At 40.8% G+C, this 19,514-nt stretch overlaps 2 protein-coding genes across 2 annotated transcripts; one reads left to right on the top strand and one right to left on the bottom strand.

Annotated features, from left to right (window-relative positions):
- Positions 1 to 924: 924 nt before the first annotated feature.
- On the bottom strand, positions 925 to 11,716 carry syn1 (synapsin I). Its single transcript, XM_083911731.1, has 14 exons — positions 11,634 to 11,716; positions 10,893 to 11,387; positions 9,876 to 9,933; positions 8,767 to 8,858; positions 8,504 to 8,660; positions 7,376 to 7,465; positions 6,588 to 6,650; positions 6,363 to 6,505; positions 6,192 to 6,266; positions 5,999 to 6,101; positions 5,773 to 5,910; positions 4,472 to 4,541; positions 3,410 to 3,947; positions 925 to 1,453 (listed from the first exon to the last, which is right to left on the bottom strand). Exons 2-14 carry the CDS (start codon positions 11,249 to 11,251, stop codon positions 1,318 to 1,320), a joined length of 2,022 nt encoding a protein of 673 aa, XP_083767857.1. The 5' UTR covers positions 11,252 to 11,387; positions 11,634 to 11,716; the 3' UTR covers positions 925 to 1,317.
- A 3,994-nt stretch (positions 11,717 to 15,710) lies between these two features.
- Positions 15,711 to 19,474, top strand: vgll4l (vestigial like 4 like). Its single transcript, XM_083911902.1, has 5 exons — positions 15,711 to 15,868; positions 17,441 to 17,564; positions 17,672 to 17,933; positions 18,480 to 18,561; positions 18,698 to 19,474. Exons 1-5 carry the CDS (start codon positions 15,802 to 15,804, stop codon positions 18,997 to 18,999), a joined length of 837 nt encoding a protein of 278 aa, XP_083768028.1. The 5' UTR covers positions 15,711 to 15,801; the 3' UTR covers positions 19,000 to 19,474.
- Positions 19,475 to 19,514: the final 40 nt, after the last annotated feature.

Genomic DNA, 19,514 nt, shown 5'->3' with positions numbered 1-19,514 from the left:
CATTAAACACATGCTTTTCCATCATTATCAGTAAACAACCACAATATAACTGTAATGGAAGACCCTCACCCACATACAAGTGTCACAATCAATTGGACATCCCTGAGACAACTCCATTTGATCTGACGTTCTTGTCTGTGTAAGGCATGCTTTCAAGGTGGAGAGCTTTCGGGCTTTTGTTCTTGTGCGACAAAAAACATTAAGAAAAGTGGCAGCAGAAACATACTCACAACACCTACTAGGTTACTTTACTAAGAACTATAATTCAACTAGCCTACATGTGACGACACAGTTACAAGCGCCAATGTCAGGGGTTGGAAAATGCGACCATTGCCTCCTGTTGACATGCAGCTAAGACATCACCATGAGCGGTCAACAGCTCGAACAGATCAAGCATGAGCTAACACTGGACATCCTATGCATGTGTGCAGCTGTGCTGAGTTGGGGACTGTACAAAAATGATTAGGGGCAGAAAAAAGGGAGGGAACCGCGATATTTATTTTTGCTACAGGTAGAGTAGTGTGACCTTTTTGGGAAAGCAGTGGAGGGTGTTTTATTTATATAGTTTTTAAACCATATTTCTATCTTATATCATATTTTATGTTTTTCATGTAAGTTTGTAAAAGATAGATAAGATGGTTTTCATGTGTGCCATGGAGATGCATTGTGCCATATGCAGAGGATCAAATAACAGTTTATTAAGCAAGTTGTATATTCAAAAATAGAGAGTGACTGTATTTTCACTATTTTGCTACTGTTTGTCATAAATGTATTATTTTGACATATTGAAAAACACTGGGGAGGGCCTTGCTCTTTGTAAAATAAAAAGTTAGATTTAGCACTCCTCCCCACCCTATTAATTTTTGTGCAGTCCCCTAATTCATTTGGTTGGTCGAACACTCAACCAAAAATTCAAACGTGAAGCTCACAATGACTTTTTACGGCACCAACGAACAAGTGAGAGCAGCATTTTGATGTTTTGTGTCTTATTTTTGTCTATGTGTGTACATGCATATTCCGGCCTTTTGTATGTGTTTCGTTTGCGTGACGTGACGAGTAGATGACTTACTTTAGCTTGAGGCAAGGAATGTTTCAGATTTCAGTGCCTAAATTTACTGTGTTCTATTTTTTGTTCATTTTAAAAGCTGTTAACTATTTAGGCAGTAGGTGTCAAGTGTGTACATTTTCATATCAGGGTCAATGTACATGAATTGGAGACGGCATCCTGTTGGTCCTTGTTCGTTGGGAGAATCTGTCCTTCAGTTCGCAAGTCCATCTTTCTGTCAGTAGGAGGGGAGGAGGGGGGCTCATGCCGTCTCAGTCTGAGAAGAGACTGGCAAAAGATTTGCGTAGATTGCGTATGGTTTCAGCCTTCACCTCATCCTGGCTAAGGCTGGCTCGGGGCGCTGGGGTTTCTGGAATGTTGAATGTATTGGTAAGAGACTGGGACTTGCTATAAAGAGAGGAAAATGGCAATAGAGGAGAGGAAGAGGCTGTTAAAGTCATGCAGCAAACCCATGGAATGAAAACTGGAAAGACTGGAGCACGGCAAGACAGAGAGAGAGGAAGGAGAGAAAAAAAGGCTCAGTAAAATATGATTAAAGCACATTCCATTGTCATTCACTATTGCCTTATAATTTCAAGTTAGTTTTGATATATATGAATAGTGAATGACCTTTCTGGGTGCAAAGAAATACTTGTTTTTATCGGGGATGGAGGATGTTTTATGTCTGTATTTCAAGAGAACATAATGCAATCTGATCAATATAATCCAAAAGCCTGGATTATGTGAGTCATTTGTCCATGAAAACACCACCTGGAGCATGTATTGACAAAAAGAGTTTTGCCATAATTATATTGCACTTATAGATTGCAGCATTTTTTTTAAATGTTAAATGTTTATTTATTTTATGCATTGTATGTATTCTATAGGTAACACAATGTGTCCAACAAAGATAAAACCCCACAGTGAGATGTTCTGAGGTAGCTAAAAAAAAAGGCTTTTTCGGTGTACAGTAATCAAGACTGGTGGTGACTCTGTGTCCACTGGGAAAAGTAGGTTCTGTTGTGTTTATTTATAGCCTCAGAGACATAGTCGCCGACTGGTGGAGTGCACTTGTTGCGACCTAGAATTATTTTTGGAATTGGCATATTAATTATTTAAATTACAGTACGCTGAAATAGTTATTCTGTTTAAACAGAAGCTTTTTTTGTTTTTCGTCATAGTTTGATTTTGTTAATATGCCAAATATAATCCTGATTAATGTCACGTAGTAGAGGTCAGAGTTCGGAAATGACGTCATTAGAAAAACAGTGGAGTCACGGTGTTTATGACGGCCCTTGTTTTGTGCTGAGGCGCGGGCCAGTTTTCTTTCTTGTTGTTAAACCACGATCACTAAGAACTGAGGTGAATAAAAGTTGCCAAATGGAAGAGACGAAGTCATCTCTGCTTGAGGATGCAACACACTCTAGGCAAAATGTTTTAAGAGTTGTCAACTTTAAAAAATCTCATCTTCACCACTGATGATGCACTGATTTCTAACTTTATTTGTTATTATTATTGAGTGGTTTTTTATTTATCATTTTATGTTTTGCATTCTACAATATCTTCTATTTTCATCTTTATACTATAATGGTCAAGTGTGTTTTATTTTCCATTAAGTATGAGATTCTCTTCCTGTTATTATGGTCATTCTATGTCTATTGATGTAAAGTTTGTTATTTTTATTATTATTATCATTGCAGCACGCAATTATTTTGAATATATGCAACAATTTAATACCGTCCATTTGTTTAATGTATGGTTTGAAATATTTTTGGTTATCAAATATGTCTATCTTTGGGACTGAATGTGAATCAGAAAAAAAGTTGAAATTACTTTCCATGATATGATTTCATCGTTTTTATCAAGAATGATTGAAATCGAGACGGCAAAATCGATATTTCTGTGTCATAGATATATGTGTTTAATAACAGCACACCAACTGATTGACAGGTTTGATATTAAATATTAAATATTAGATTTCTAAAAGTTGAAAACAGAAAGTTTATTTATAGTTATTTACATTTTTCTATCCATGTGTTCATTCCATACATGTGTCCAATCACATGTATGGCAGCAGAAGTAATTGATTAATTATGGATCTGAAAAAACTGAAAGCCAGCTTCAGCTCGGTGTTGTTTTAGTGCATCAAAATCTCTCCAGACAATCTGAAATGTGATGTTTTGTGAAACATAAGAATCAATAAATCATGCGCATTCAAGTGGATCATTTGTCAATAAAGAAGATGAGAAGATTTAGAATGTGGCATGCGCATCTCAATGCAGAATGCAAAAAGTAAGGAAGAATCAGCTGTAAAGGAGAGAGAGGAAACTGATCCCAAATCTTTCCCCTTATCTACCTACTTACTTTAGTTGTGGAGAGCCGCCCATAGCCGGGTTGTCCTGACTGGGCTTTTGTGGGGGCTGAGGCTTTTGCTGCAGGGGGGGTCGTCCTCCTGGGCCCCCATGGCCTTGAGCAGCAGGTCGGGGCTGCTGAGTGGTGGGTCCTCCAGGGCGACCTTGCTGGCCAGGAACCCTCTGTTGCTGTGCACCCCCCTGTGACTGCTGCCTAGGGGGCTGGGCAGGCCTCTGCTGAGGTTGGCCTGCCGGAGGTTTCTGACCAGGGCCTCCTGCGGGTTTCTGCTGCTGGGTGACAGACTGTTGCCTCTGAGTTTGAGGCGAACCTCCCTGGCTTCGCTGAGGAGAACCTTGACCAGAAGGAGGTCTCTGGCCTTGAGGAGCTCCCTGACCTGGTGGCCGTGGCTGGGCTGCAGGTCCTTGGTTAGCCTTAGCCTGGGCACTGGGGTCACCGGTAGCAGGGTTTACAGCGGATTGGTGGACCTGTGCAGGAGGTTGGCCTTGAGGCTGTGGGCGCTGCTGGGATGGGGGACTTTGCTGAGGACCACCTATAAGAGGAAAATGAGAGCAGCAATGACATTCAAATACTTTCCTCATATCCTTGTCTAGACCATAGACTGTATAAAAGAAAGCAAGGTGCATCAGTAATTCATTTTGGCTCGCGAAAATCAGGCAGACTCCACAAGTTCCACAAGACACGGAATTACAGGTGCGGCCTCTTCAAAAGCACCTTGGCAAAGTGTGTGAGGCGAAACAGAATGGTGCGCCTTATGATTTGATAACTGGAGTTATGTTGCACACAAGCAACACTTGGCCGATCAAGGTTAAACTGTATGCAACCAGCACTGAACTCCCCATGCTTTTGTGCACATGAAACACCTATTTTGATTAATCGTTCTACATAGTTTCTCCTTCAAAAGGCGAGTTGGAGACTCAATGTGAATCTCTTAAAACCACTCGCTCCACTTATCGCGATCTCAGGACCGTCTGGACTTGGAAATAAAGAGAGATGATTTCTAGCCAAAAACAAATGGTATCATTTTGCTTAGTTGTAAAAAGCTCATGTTCTTACCCTGAGGTGAGGGGCGTTGTTGAGCCTGTGGTACTTTGGGCTGCGAGACAGGCTGAGGAGACGCTGCTTTCTACAAAACACACAGGAGTTAAAGGGCAGAGAGTCAATGTGTATCAAATTGAAAAAGGTCACAGTCAGGTCAGCAGCCAACATAACAGCTGTAGATCATGTCTTGTCTCAGGCAATAGCTCAACACTCTGTCTCCCTGTATGACTGGAAGACAGCTGCATTGATAGGAGACAACAAATGTGTCCCAGAAACAGTAGGTAAATACAATAAACACAACACACACCAACATATGATAGAGTGAACTCTGCCTCTCATCTGATCAGACTGTCTGACCTTAGAGATGTGTTGAATGTGTCCTGGGATACTGTGGTTGACTTGCACTGCTTTATCCTAATTCTCCTTGATTGAGTTTCAATAAATGTTCCAGTCAAGTCATCAAATCGTCCGGAAAGGAAATTAGCTTAGGATAGAAAATGATATTAATAAAAAAAATGTTCAAAGGATCAGTGCTTACTGCATTTAACTAATTTTTACGTTGTCTCTTGGTAATATTACCCATAAATATGACATAAATCTCTGCTTCTACGCTGATGATACTTAATTATATGTTCACATTAAGCCTGGCATCTATTCTTGAAACTGTTTGTTTGATACCACAGAAGCATATGCCAGCTCACTCAATGCACCTGGAAATACTGTAAGAGGCTAAGTATTTAGACATTATCCTAATTTTTTGCATCAATACTATTTTAAAACTGCATTCTTTGCATTTGTGTGACATGTCCCGTCTCTTTACTATGCTGTCTTGCGCAAAGGTTACACCAATGGATTATTCCACCACTGGCCTCAATTTGGTCAAAGTGGAAATGTTAGATTTCTCACTGTATCAAAAAAGTCAACCACATAACACACATTATACACTCATTAACTGCACACTTAAATGTTCTTGCTTTTATATTTAAAGCCTTGCATGGATAAGCACCACATACAAATGTGTTTCATTACCTGTTTAGACCTGTTTGGACATATAATCTGTATCTGTATGCAGTGTACAGTGCATTGCACATCTGTTATCTCTGTTGCTTAGTAATAAGCCCACTATTCCTATTGTTTTTGTTCTTTATTTTCTGTGCTATGTTTACATGTTCTCTTTTAATGTAATTTGGTCTCAGAAATGTTGTCTTTTTCTTTGACTTGACATATATTACTAATAAAAGTGAACAAACATATACAGAAAATAAAGACAGGTGGGAGATTACTAGAGCAAAAAGGAGTATATTTGGTTTGAGCACCTGTGCTGTCTGGCCTGCTGTGGAAGAGCTTGAAGTCCGTGAAACAGCCTGGTTCATCTTAGAAATCACCAGCTCTGCAATCTGAACACGATCCTCGTCCTGTTGGTCCCCAATCAGTGGCATCGAACAGTCATCAACCTAAAAATCCACAAAGGATGGTTTTAATGGATTTCTCTTATGATCACAGAGAGATTTTCACTTGGTACATCATACTGCCTTTCCGTACCTCTATAATGTAGTCCTTGCCATCTTTACCATGTAGAGCCTCCACAGCACATATATCCAACCCTCCAAAGATGTCAGAACAAGAGTCCACCCACATTCTGTACCTGTAATAATGTGTTAAATAGAGCTATAATAGCACAGTGAGACATTATATGATTCACAGTCTGATCTCCTCTGCATGTACGAGCTCTTACTTGTCTGACATGGCCACCTGCTCAAGCATAGATGAGCCAGTGTTGGTTTTCCAGTTGCCAGAAATTGATGTTCTCCTGTTCATTAGAAATAAAAAATGATTTTCATGTTTAACCACTTTCATTTGATGTAATGATGGGCCGGTGTGTTGGCTGAAACTCTCTGAAACTCACATGTAAGCTTTGTAATTGTTGCCAATCTTCTGGATACGGACATCATACTTTGCATCAATGAAGGGCTCAGATGTGGCATACGTTTTGGTCAGTGCCACAACACTGGCAATATCTTGAAAATCATATTGATTGTCCACTTTTACCTGGAGTAGCAAATGTCAAAATATTAATATCCTGGAATATATTGGTCCCATGAATGTAAACACTTGAACACTCCAGTTCTACCTTTCCCATTCCTGAGTGAGCATGACCCATCTTCACTACTACAGGGAAGCGAGGGGAGGTAATCTGTAAAAAGACCATTATCACATACTCAGATTTTTCATAAATGAACTTCATCATAGCACTGTAATGAATTAAAAAAACATTTTAAGGCATTTCTGTTGAAGAGAAGTGACGCACAGCGACACTCCTCTATTTCTGCAGGATATTCTGATTCATATTGATGGCTTGAAAACCAGCCTGGTACTGTCAGCCTGTGACTGCAGGGGTGGAGATGACTGCTCTGCAGCAACTGACTCAGTGTAACTGTACTGTCACTGACTTGGCAGAGGAATAATCAAATACTCTGCCTCTACCCTGAATGCAAAAAAACAAGACACTCGACACACCCAAAAAATTAGATTGGTCTGGAATATTGACAAAGAAATGAACTAGACTCTTAAAATGTGACCCGTGCAGAGGAATGAACTGTGTGTGTGTGTGTGTGTGTGTGTGTGTGTGTGTGTGTCTGTCTGTGTGTGTGTGTGTGTCTGTGTGTGTGTGTGTGTGTGTGTGTGAGTCTGTGTGTTTGTGTGTCTGTGTGTATCTGTGTGTGTGTGTGTGTGTGTGTGTGTGTGTGTGTGTGTGTGTGTGTGTGTGTGTGTGTGTGTGTGTGTGTGTGTGTGTGTGTGTGTGTGTGTGTGTGTGTGTGTGTGTGTGTGTGTGTGTGTGTGTCTTTAAGGGTTGAGCAGTAGGACATCAGCACAAGTGGAAAGGGGGAGGAGAGAGAGGAGAGCAGATGGCTCACTCACCATTTCCTTGTGGTTTGGATAGTAAACCTGCTCTATCAGTGGGAACTCCTCTGGGCCCAGCTGCTTATGGAGTCGAGACATCTGAGCAAACTAAATCGGAAACAAATGATAAGGATGGTGCATTTGTAACCCTAAATGTTTTATAGTTTTATACATGATATGAATTAAATATGCAATTGTTTGGTCAAATTAATTGATCACATAATTTAGCCTGACATCTTCTGAAATTGTTGTATGTTTAAATACAATCACACTGTGTTTCTTCACGTGTAAAAAGAGAGGTGTTTGACCATTCAGAGCCACTGTATATGCAAATGTCATCATGCAAAATGGCATTGTTTAATAAGGTGTTTCACATGGTCTCCCAGCACAAAGCACTTTACAACAACGCAAGGAAAAGAATACAGAGATGCAGAATTTAAAGATAGACTGTGGCAGGTGATTGCAGAACAACTTATCTAGATGAGACAGTAGTGACTGCGCTCTAGGGTTAAACTATAGCTTCTTGCTAATATCATTCATTTATTAGCCCCACTTGAGATGTGAGATGACTGTCTCATACTGCAAATTTTCAAAACAAAACAAATAGTAAAACGCATCTGACGATTTCTACTATTCTCTCAGTTCATTTGTAATATCCAAGGGGCATTATCAATGGCTGTAGACTGGACGCATTAGACCGACAACCAATCAGAGCAACCAAACATGTGACGTAGCACTGACCAACGGACAAATGTAAACAGACTACAGCATGCAGTGATAAGCTAGGATGGTGTAGCATCACCATGTCGAATGAGTGTTGCTGTTATTTCCATCAGAATTTGAAAATAGTACTTCAACAGAAATGGAGAAATCAGCCGCAGCCATCTTGGTTGTTTCTGAGAATGCCTCAATTTCACTAGGTTTATGGTCACTATCGTCTCCTCAGCGTGAGGGTGTGCAAGCCAAAAATGATCATCATGTATTGTGTCTAAAGTGTGAAAGTTGTTAGTTATCATATCGAACACGCTCCATATGAGATAAACAGTTGGGATTTGCCCGAAATCTGTCTGAATAGGTTAAGACCAGACATAACTAAGCAATGGGCCCACAGATTAGTCGGGTTCTCAGGCTATAACTTATACTTACCACCCATGGTTTGTCACAGAAATTGTAGACAGAGTGCAAAGAGTTTACACTTGGCAGTCCAGCGTACTGAAGTCCAATCACTATGTTCCGGTGGTCCCCATTCTTGTCCATGCTGAAGGCATGCTGTCTGATCAGTACAAAGTCTGGCTTTAAGGATCTGGGAGAGAGGACATTAGCCAAATATTAAACCGCAACTTGAAATTTGCAGCAGCACTGTGGATTATTAAACTTTCTCACCTAGAAATATTTTGCCGAGTACTTACTTAGTAACCTTGTGCCCACTCCTGATCGCATCAATGTCCACATTGTAGGTGCCCATAGAATTGACCACCAGGCTGATTTCAGAGAATTCTGCCTGAAAGGACAATGTAATGGTCAATTCAACTCAAAACACCATGATCACGATCACAGCAGGAGGAGAGAGAATGAGCACCTATTCTACGTGAGTCAGGTAGAACAGGGGACGATTATATGTTGGCACACTTTCTGTTAGGAGAGAAATAATAGAAATGTCTGCACAACATGAAGTAGAGGGACAAAATAGGACACGAGGAAAATGCCTCAGGCAGCAAGAAAATATTTAAGAACTTTCAGTGTCCTCAAATATACATATAGATTATAGCATAAGCAGCCACTGACACCGTATTAATAAATATTCTTATAAGCCTGCACATTACTATTCACAGATTTATCAAAATATGTTTGGTCAACTATTAGGCTACACACACGTGATTTGTCTATATAAGACATGACTTTGCTTTACTCAGAATGGCTTGTGCTAGAGAAAATATGCAGCCCCCTCGCCTAACTACCCTGGGACATTTATCAGTTTAAGGGCCATATATGAACACCACTATCTCCCATTTTACTGGAAGACTCATCTATTATTTATTTTAAAAAACATGAAACCTTTCATGTTAGTATCAGGCCTGTTGTTGATCAGTGCACCTAAAATGCAACTTGACATATTCATGAGATTCACCAAACATTACTCACCAGGGGACTTAGAGATGACACTCATTTAGAAAAAAAAGATATGAAACCAAAATAGGATCAAAGTGAAGACTAAAATGCATAATATGGGCATTATCTATGGATAACAACAAAAACAAAAACCTACTATGTCAGTTGGGTCTTGAGATAAAAAGATCAGAGATATTGTCATTTATCAACAAAACAAAATATCAATATTGTATGAAAGAGTGATGTAACATCCCAAGTTCACAGTTTGGTCCCAAGGCTCAGTAGAGATGGGCTGGTTTATTTACACTAGTCCAGTCGCTGTAGTCTTTATTTTACAGGTCCACTGTCCTCCTAGTAAGGGGTAACGATTGACACTAACAAAGCATATAGTCACATGTATATAACCTACCTGTTCTACCTTGATGTCAAATTCACCGTGGACCTTTCTTCCTCTGAAGACCTTTACCCTGCATGCGAAATGAGGATTTGAATCCAATTGTTGTTTGTAGCCAGACACAAAACACAAATTTCATTAGGCACATTTCTCATGTAATTGGCATTTTCTCCAGCATTTGCAGAACATTTCAGAAGAATATTATCGGCCAGTGAAAATGTGATGTCAAATACATAAAACAAGTAGACATCAATGGAACAAACAGCTATTTTTTCCACAGATACAGTTATCTGTTAGTGCCAGTATGCTGCATTAATGTTATACTGCAGCTGCTAGCAATGCATAGAATTAGGTTTCAACCCTTTTGCGGGCACCATGCAACATCAACAAAAAGTTAAGGCTAAATTAAGTATGTAACATTATTTGAACACACATAAATATGAATTAGACATAAGGACATAAATACTGGTCCGTGCATTTTACATGCACCATATGAAGTAAACACATCCTGCATGTAGTGACACACTGGGAGACCCACGGATCCTATTTGCTGTGTGATGGTAGGGTTTCATGTGATGATCTGCATAGTTCATTATCACCTAGGGTGTCATTTTTGAGACAAGAGTGCAGTGTTTTATCACCTTTGCCTTTGATGCAGGTGTTCTTCTTGGTGCACAATTTGCTCTTACATCTACTCGACTTAAAATACCTGCATCATCGTGGTGGCATCAGCCCATACCCAGTGCATTGGCGTGTTAAGCAATTTATTGCCAGATTACTTCGACACGAGCAATACATGATTGTCAAATGCAAATGGCTTCTCTGCCTTCAGTTTGCCATGGCACTATCATCACACAAGCGCATCTGCAAGGTGTGTTACAGGTTTGAGCAAAAGGCCAGCGGCTGTTACACGTGATCTATATCTCACAGCACACCATATGACCTTCTAGGTGTTAGGCCACTGCAACCCACGGTTTGGCACATTTTTAGTCTAGACGGGGGCCCCGCGCTGGCAATGCGCACTGCTCTTACCAGTCGGTCTGCAGGTCATCGATAACCAGGAGGATCTTGGCACTGCTGGAGACTCCTGCCCGGTCCGCTGCCTCGGATAAGGTCGCAGCCGCAGCAGCTGTGGTCTGTTTGACAGCATTGGATATGGATGAGAAGAAGCTGGAGCCTCCACCTCCAGGCTGCTGTTGCTGCTGCTGCTGCGGCGGCTGAGGCTGAGGTTGCGGCTGCGGCTGGCTGGTAGACTGGCGCCTCTCCGTCGGCCCGGGCGACACTGCGGGGCTTTGCTGCGGCTGGTCGGGGCGTTGGAGATCGGTCATGTAGCCATTGGGCAAGTTGGACATGAAATTACTGTCCGAGAGTCGTCGACGCAGGTAGTTCATGGTGGAGACTTACTAAAATGACGGAAAGAGGTGTCCAAATATCCTCCAACTGAATGCGACTTACAACTTGGTGTTCAGCAAGAAAATGGAATGACTAGGCTACTCTTCCATGTGCAGAGACGGGGATCAATGTTACCTAAGGAGAAACGAATCTTGCGTTATCAATTAGGTGCAGATTTTGATGTATGACTAGTAGTAATGAATCGTGACTGTGTAGATTAAGGTTATCTATGGTAACAATCACAATCACCCGGCATCACAAAACCTAAGAAAAAAAGGTTCTACACGACTGACAAACGAAATAAAACCTTTTCACATTTACATCTGATGGGTTGTGTAAATAAACACTGTAATAATCAGTGGTCCTGATGATGGAGCCTACCTGGGAGTGTATCCAAGCTGATCGGCCCCAATGATGAGGTGGTGATGATGCCTTATTATTATAATGTGTCACAGAAAACCTACATATAGGTGACTCTCATGTCCTCTGTGCAGGCGGGCGAGCCGTGCATCGGGATTGAACCTGTGAAATAAAAAGCTACAGTCCTTCCTGGATCACCGCCGTTCAAACTGCCTTTACCCTTAAGCCCTATAGTTCTTCCGTCTGCCCTGCGTCACTCGGAGTCATCCTGAGGGAAAGGAGCCTGCAAAGATGCACGAGAGTCAAGTTAGGCGGTGTGTGGAACGCGACTTCCGGGTGTTGCTTTCAAAATAAACGCATGTCAACGGAGATGTTTTTTGTTTTTTTTGTAATTCTTATAGGCCTATGATTTAAAGCACAAGATGGATTCTAAGAAAACATTGCATCCTAACAATCAAATTGAAAAATGTATTAATAGTAACAGTTTTTATTCCAAATAGGGACATTTAAAGGTCCCATTTAATTATCATTTTCATTCAAGTTAGTACTTGTGTTTTGTATCATGTTTATATGCTTTAATGTTCAAAAACACATTATTTTTGTCATTCTGTCTGTCTGAATATACATGTAATCCCCCTCTGTCTGAAATGCTCCATTTAAGCGCCTGTCTCTTTAAGCCCCCAGGGGGGAAAAAGTCCAGTCTGCTCTGATTGGTCAGCGTTTCTGGGTCTCCCACATGAGCACTATCGACACCTCTGCACCATCATTGCAGCTGGGGAATGACTGTAACAGCACTGTAGCAGCACTTTCTACCTTTATATAGCATAGTTGTGACATCACAACCTTACGGACGGCCTGACGGATCTTTTATAGTCACAGTTTCTGAATGCAGGCTGTGTGCATTTCTGTGTGGATTGTGAGTGTATAGATACTACCACAGTATATATAAAGCATGTCAACCTACTTTATAATAACAAGATACATGGAAATATTTGTTTTACAATATGGAACCTCTAAATATATTTCATGAATCAAAGTGTTGTAATTAATAATTTAATATAATAAAATAATGAATTCATTAATCATTCGTTGAAATTAAAATAAATGTTAGTTGCTGCCCTATATCAAAGTATTTAAAGCAGTGGCAGATGAAATATCGCTCAAATATATTTTTTAAGTCTTTTAATCTATTAATGGGGAAAACTATTTAACTTCCTGAATTGCTATACCTGTGTTTGTCTGACTTGACACAGCTCTGTGTTGGGATATGATGGTGGTGCTGATGAGAGCAGGGGGACAGGGGCGTCGGTCACTGTCAGACATGAGCAGGCTGTTGACTCCCTGGGGTGCTTATGGGCGTTGATGTGATATTGCATCCTGTTGTGTTCAATAATGCAGCAGTTACCGTTTGGTTGTCAGGCTGCTGACACGGTGTGTTTACTTTTGATCTTCAGCACAGTCAATATCGATTGTGAGTGATGCGCCATCTGTTGGTGACACCCAGAGTCAGTAATCAACACAGACCCCCAGGGAGTGCTAGGAAGAGGCCTAAACTGCACTATGTGGGGGTGACTAAACCATGTTCCCTGTAGACTCAGACACACATCGGAGAGAGCATTTCATTTCTTACCTTAATCAGTAGAGTGATGCCTGGTAGAGACAGGTATGTTTAGTGACAAAATACTCAAAAACGACTAAATTAAAGCTTACATGTATGTGATAATTTTAATATGCTTTAACAAGATAATAGTTTATATTGGATTTTTGATTTTTAAATGAAAGTAATCAGACAAAAAACAAATAACTTTATAAAAATTAAATCAAAAACATATCAATTCAATTCAATTCAATTTTATTTATAGTGCCAAATCATAACAAAAGTTATCTCAGAATATCCCCTCCCCAACACTTTTAAACAGTGAAGTACTGACAGACTACATCAAATTAAATCAAAAAATTGAAGCTTATTTCTTTCTTTATTTCTTCTTAATCAAAATGTCAAGTTTGACTTTGGTGGTTGGGTTAATTGGTGATATCAGTCATTATCTGGTAACTTTAGCAAATATCAGCCCTCACATACACTGACGAGTCATTCGAGTCATCCTGTCTCAAGTCCAGTACCGTCTCAAGTCTTTTATTTTCTGTCAAGTCAAGTTGCAAGTCATCAAAACTGACTTGAGTTACACATATTTGCTAATGATACACCAATAGTTTAAATAAACAAAGTAGCCTACTCTAATATCCAATTAAATAAAATCAAACTAGGGCTTGATAAACCAAAAACGTTTTGCCTAATCATCACTCTTTTTTTCAACATCAGCTGTCTGAGATGCAGACATGGGACAAGGAATGCTACACTAGAAAAACACGATCGCTCAGATTCGGTGTATTTTTAGGCCGGATTCCTTGAATTTTAAAAATGTTTACACGTCCTGGAATGTGCCGGAGAGCAAACGTGCTTTTCAAGAACAGTATAGCAAACACCGCATGTTGCTATTATTGATTTTATTGCTATGCAGAACCCTATAGTGTAGGCTATGATGGCATGTTATTGCAGTGTATGACTTAAAGGGGCACTGTTGAGCTTAATATAACAATAAAACACATTTCATTCTCACCAAGCTTGTTACACACATTGGCCAATACATTAGATTGTTCAGTGTAATGCGATCCACAACAGCAGCTCTGTGACGTCTGTCTTTGCAAAGAGAAAAATGCTCAGTTTTGATTGACACAGTCAGAGAAGTATGAATTTACCTGCATGTTTATTGCTGAAGTTCGATGCAGTGGTGTTGAACTGGGCTGCATTATATTGAGAGGTGTTTCTTATAAATGAATTACATACATGAGAGGGCCAGTACATTATAAACACCTTTCAATATAATGCACTCCAGTACAACAAGACCAACACCCACTACAGCCTAAATAATAAATATAAAGTAGAATTAATTCATTCATCTTCAACCGCTTATCCTGGGGTCCGTGTCACGGGGGGTGCTGGAGCCGATCCCAGCTGACATTGGATGTGAGGCGGGGTACCCATCGCAGGGCACATAGAGACGAACAGAGACAGACAACAATTCACACCTACGGGCAATTTTAGAGTCATCAATTAAAGTAGAATTATAGAATTATATTTTGGACAATATCAACAAAGACTTAAAAAATGCAGGCACAGTGAGTGTGTATTCACAGTCCTTTTCATTTTTGAAACAATCTTCTCTACCAGCTGCTATGTTAGGAAAAGAATCAGTATTAAATGGATTGAAACAAGCTATATGAGCAGGGTAGCAGAGGATGATTTTTATGGATTCTCATCAATATTCATGATTGATATGTTTGCATATCTATAATATTAATTACACACAATGGTTGGTTTTTTTTTCAGCAGTGCCAATGCCACGCAAGATTTGAGTGTGTGGTCTCCAGAGACTTTCTTCATGTGCCCAAACTCCTCAGTATGCTCAGGCGGGATTGTTCTCATGGCAGCGGCATTTTCAGGACTTAGGAGTCTTTGTCTGGCCATCAACAAAAGCCTTTGGATTAGTGGTGAGGCAGGCTCACAGTACAGCTGCGTGCGTGTATGGGCAGGTCAGTGGAATGACTGGAGCTCCGGTGGGCTAAAAGCTCGAAAAAATGCGGTTTGGTGAGATTGCAGATTAGGGGGGAGGGAAGGGAGGGGAGTGGGACAGGTGGTGAGTCCATGGAGGGAAACAAAAGGCACACTTCACTTTCTTCATTCTTAAATCTTAGAAAGTTGTGGGTAAAAAAGTGGTCATGACCCAAAAAAATGTGTATTTTTGTATACCGAGCTTTAAATCAAGCAAAGGCCCCTCTAATCATTGGAATCTGTGGATTCTGTGTTACTGTGACATTTAGTTACTCCACTTTCTACCTTTCAGACTGGCCTACCTGTGAGCTCACTCCGCCTGCAGGACAATAACAACTCTGAGTGAATGAGGGCCTTTGATTGGCCCCCCCAGCAGCCAATCTGAATGCAGGGGATGAGTCACAGGGAAGCCACTCCACCTATCTGCACTCACCTGATACTTTACCTGGCTGAGCTCAGACCCAGCATCTCATTACGTTTTCCAATACAATCTATAACTGAGGCTCATTGTGTCCTGTAAGATCCAGCAGTCAAGGTGTTCCTCTGTATTTGGCCTCACTCAGACAAAGACAAGGAGCAATGGCTGTGGCTAATTTCCAGTACATTACCCGGATGAGCAGTGGCTTCAAGGTCTACATTTTAGAAGGTAAGCATGATTTCTTTTGTTGCCTCATGTTGCTTGAGGAGTGTGAATACTTTACTTTACTCAGTGGAATCATATATCTATCTGCTGTGGTTATTCTATATCATTTTAGTGTATAACATGTTTGTTATATATGTTTATGTCTGGTGCCATGCCACAATCTTATACATTAATACATGTCCATAACAGAAGCGGTTACATTTGATCTTTCCATATTTATGTAAATACAGTATGAAATCAAAATCATAAGTTATGACAGTCACAAATACACTAGCAGCATCATTCAATTTTTGAAATATACTTATTGAAATTGGCTTTTAACGTCCTCATGATTGAACTTAGATTCTGTAAATTGTGCTGTCTCTCATAACTATGCTGTGGTTCCACTGAATATCCATACAATCTGAGTAAACACAGCAAATCGGAAGGTCAGGCAGCATATTCAGCAGCATAACAAGGAAGAAATACCCATGCCCGAGGCATTAGAAAATCAGCATAGGTGTGGTTATACCTGCCACCCCCCTCCACAATGGCACTCTGTGCGTTTACACTGTGTTGTGTGAAGTGCTCATAGGTGTAGCTCATAGGTGTTGGAGTGTTCGGTCAGTAGGAGATGTGGATTGCAGTGAGCACTGGGGGTGTGAAAACAGTGGACAATTTACAAATCAAAACACATAATCACCTCATTGTTGAATTCAAATGAATGTTATTGTGGTGCATTCTAAAGCACTGAATGACTGTTTTGAATACAGTTGAAGGAGCTTTGAAGGACTCCCACTACCACATCAATGTGGCTTTTCAAGTGTTAACTGAGCATACAGTGAAACAATGGGCCACAGTCTAATTGTGCCACCAATACATTTTCAAACAATGCTTTGTGTTTTGACTGTATGCATGGCAGATTTGAACTTGTGAGCTTACTGACTAGAGTAAAAAAAATAGTACTCCTGTTCCTTGGATTGGATTTAATGAGTCATGTTCATAAAACATGGAAAATCATTACGGGGGTTTAACTTGTAATCTGCATACACAATTCTCTTCTTCAGCACATTAGTGACATCATATGCTTCTTGTTGATGTGTTTCAACTCGTGTAATTGCAAAAATCGTGTGTGTTTTCACTTTGATGGTCCATTGACAGTGCTGCCTAAACAGGGTCCTCAAAGACTGAATGCTATCTATTGATTTCCCTTTTGGCTATGTAATAGTGCTGAATGCCAAGATGCCAAGAGAAAAAAAACAACATTTACCGTTAGCACTGAATCAGCTGTGTAGTGTTGTAACCATTGCCGATCAGGTAGATCGAGTTCTACGACTTAACGGAGTTTACAATTAACGGTGAAAAAAAAAAACTTTTCCCACGAAAAGCTGTCATACAGGTCGAAGTCATGGATCAAAACAAGCAGTTACTCATCACTGAGTGCATCACACACCATTGTCACTGTAGTAAAATCATTAATGCCAGTAAATGGCCGTTTGTTTTGTTAGAGTTTGTTCTGGTAAATAAGCAGATAACCAGAAAACCTTTTCTTAAGGCCTCTTATTCTAAGTCTGCTCTTTCATTTTCTTTTTTTAGGTCAGCCCCACCTCAGGAGCGAAGACCGATACAGACATATCGCAAATGACCGGGCTCAAGCCCCAACGGTGCATCCAGTCAAGCGCAAGCGCAGCCATGAGAGGGGTCTGACATTGGAGGAAAGGTTGGTAAAATTCATGTTTACAATATTAATTCAATATCAAAATGATGATGCATTATCTGCAGATGGTTTCAAAGAGATGTGACATTTCCTAATGATAAATGTTTCAGGCGAGAGCGAGTACTGAGCAGAAGCAGTGGAAAAGCTGCCCAAAAAGCTGCACCAGCGCCAGCACCAGCACCAGCAGTGTTCCACAGGCAACAGAGCCCTACATCAACCTGGAGTCCAACACCCAGCCCCACGACCCCTCTGCCCACCCATGTGTACTATGCACCAGTCATGGATGAACCACTTGCCCTCATCAAGAAACCAAGAAAAGACCCTGAGAGCACAGAGGCAAAAACCAAAAGCTCTGCTCCCACTCAAATCCAGGTAATTCAGTACTGATTGTGTTCAACCTGTTCAATGTGCTTTTCTCAAAGATGTTTGGGTTGTCGTAATTTATGAAAAGTGTCTTTGTAGTCTCAGTGTAGCTCCAGGCTACCCACAGGAGTGGTACATCTCCCATCTGTGAATCCAACTGCACAGGCATTCTTCTTACAAGAGTTTATACAGGCCTAAGCTTGTCCACGCTATGCAATCCAGCCGGATTCGGGAAGAAAATGTGAGCAATGGAGGGAGGAATTCAATCAACAAGACCAAACAGACTGCTCTCTCTTTGACCTGCATATGCCACCACACTGGGAGTGATCTGACTTTCACGGGCAAACCTAACCAGTTTAATCGGTTTTTGAAATTAGTTTGTTTACAAATTGAACTTTGTACACTATTTTGTTGTAGTGGGATGAAGTGCCCAGCCAGGTTTAGGTGAGGGCTTTGTGGGATGAAGAGAAAACACGTTGATGTGTTATAAACGCTGAAGTAAAGTTTTTCTTAGTTCTTCAATTTATAAATGACCCAATTCTTTTTATGTTCCAGATGCGTCCCTCTGTGATCACCTGCGTCTCCTCTTCAAGAAACCCCTCCTGCAGGTCTGAGGTCCACAGGAGCCCCTCATCAGGTTAGTCTCACACTCTAACAAATGAGCTCACCCGCCAGACGGTCACTCCCTAATCATCACACATGCATCATAATGCAGATATCCGCTCACTTTCCCTGACTCACTGAGGCGTGTATTTGTCATTCTTCTCTTGCAGTGATTTCCAAATGCAACTATGACCACGTCGTTGACGAGCATTTCCAGAGGAGCCTCGGAGTGAACTACCAGAAAGCTCGCTCCCAGCAGCTTTCCATCAGCGTGTCTGTGGATGACCACTTTGCCAAGGCTTTGGGAGACAAGTGGTTGCAGATCAAATCCAAGTCTTCCTCCTGTTCTTCTACACCTCCCAGCAGCCCAAGTGTCACTCACTCCCCCACTTACAGCCACAGCCTGAATCAGTCCCACAAAGAGTCCACCAGCAGCTCATCGCCGACTTCCAGCCGCTGGTCTGTCATTTAAAGCAGAAACAACCTCTGACATGGGAAGAAACTGTGATTTTAAACATTACACTGCCTTCAGCTCTGCTTGTCGAGCAATGGAAATGCCAGCGCTAGTGTTGAGAGGGCGAGCTAAGAGATGCAGGAGTGCTGTCACTTCGGACCTCTGTGTGTCCAAACTTTAAGACACATTGATGCAGATGAATGTAGCAATAATTGGGATGTCCGTGTTTTTGTTACATTTCTATCCTCTGCTTGTTGATAGCATCTGAATACCTGAGCTACTGTAGATGGTGATGTGGGATGATTGAAAAATCAGCCAAATAATCCTTAACATTTCTTGAATTTTGTGTCGTTCTTTTGATGCAGCCTGAATGCCACAATTTCATTGTATTATATTTATGTTGTGATAACACCTGGGTTCCTACAGTCTAAATGACTTGTCTATCCGCTGTATTATAGTATGCTTATCGGCTGTACACAAAAGAGATTTTAACAAAGACTTTGAAAAAAATAAAAATCTCAAAAATCCTTTAA

This window comes from Echiichthys vipera (assembly GCF_963691815.1).
Source record: "Echiichthys vipera genome assembly, chromosome: 4".
In the NCBI taxonomy this organism is placed as follows: domain Eukaryota; kingdom Metazoa; phylum Chordata; class Actinopteri; order Perciformes; family Trachinidae; genus Echiichthys; species Echiichthys vipera.
Note: the sequence above shows the minus strand (reverse complement) of the source record. Positions and strands in the feature narration are given on the sequence as shown.

Excerpts from the sequence above, each read along its gene's own strand:
- syn1 (XM_083911731.1), bottom strand. The coding sequence starts at position 11,251 with ATGAACTACCTGCGTCGACGACTCTCGGACAGTAATTTCATGTCCAAC. Across the intron at positions 8,661-8,766 it reads AGTGGGCACAAGGTTACTAA|ATCCTTAAAGCCAGACTTTG; the intron begins GTAAGTACTCGG and ends CCTCTCTCCCAG. Across the intron at positions 1,454-3,409 it reads GGCGGCTCTCCACAACTAAA|CAAGTCCCAGTCTCTTACCA; the intron begins GTAAGTAGGTAG and ends CTCTCTTTATAG.
- vgll4l (XM_083911902.1), top strand. The coding sequence starts at position 15,802 with ATGGCTGTGGCTAATTTCCAGTACATTACCCGGATGAGCAGTGGCTTC. Across the intron at positions 15,869-17,440 it reads CAAGGTCTACATTTTAGAAG|GTCAGCCCCACCTCAGGAGC; the intron begins GTAAGCATGATT and ends TTCTTTTTTTAG. Across the intron at positions 17,934-18,479 it reads CTGCTCCCACTCAAATCCAG|ATGCGTCCCTCTGTGATCAC; the intron begins GTAATTCAGTAC and ends TTTATGTTCCAG.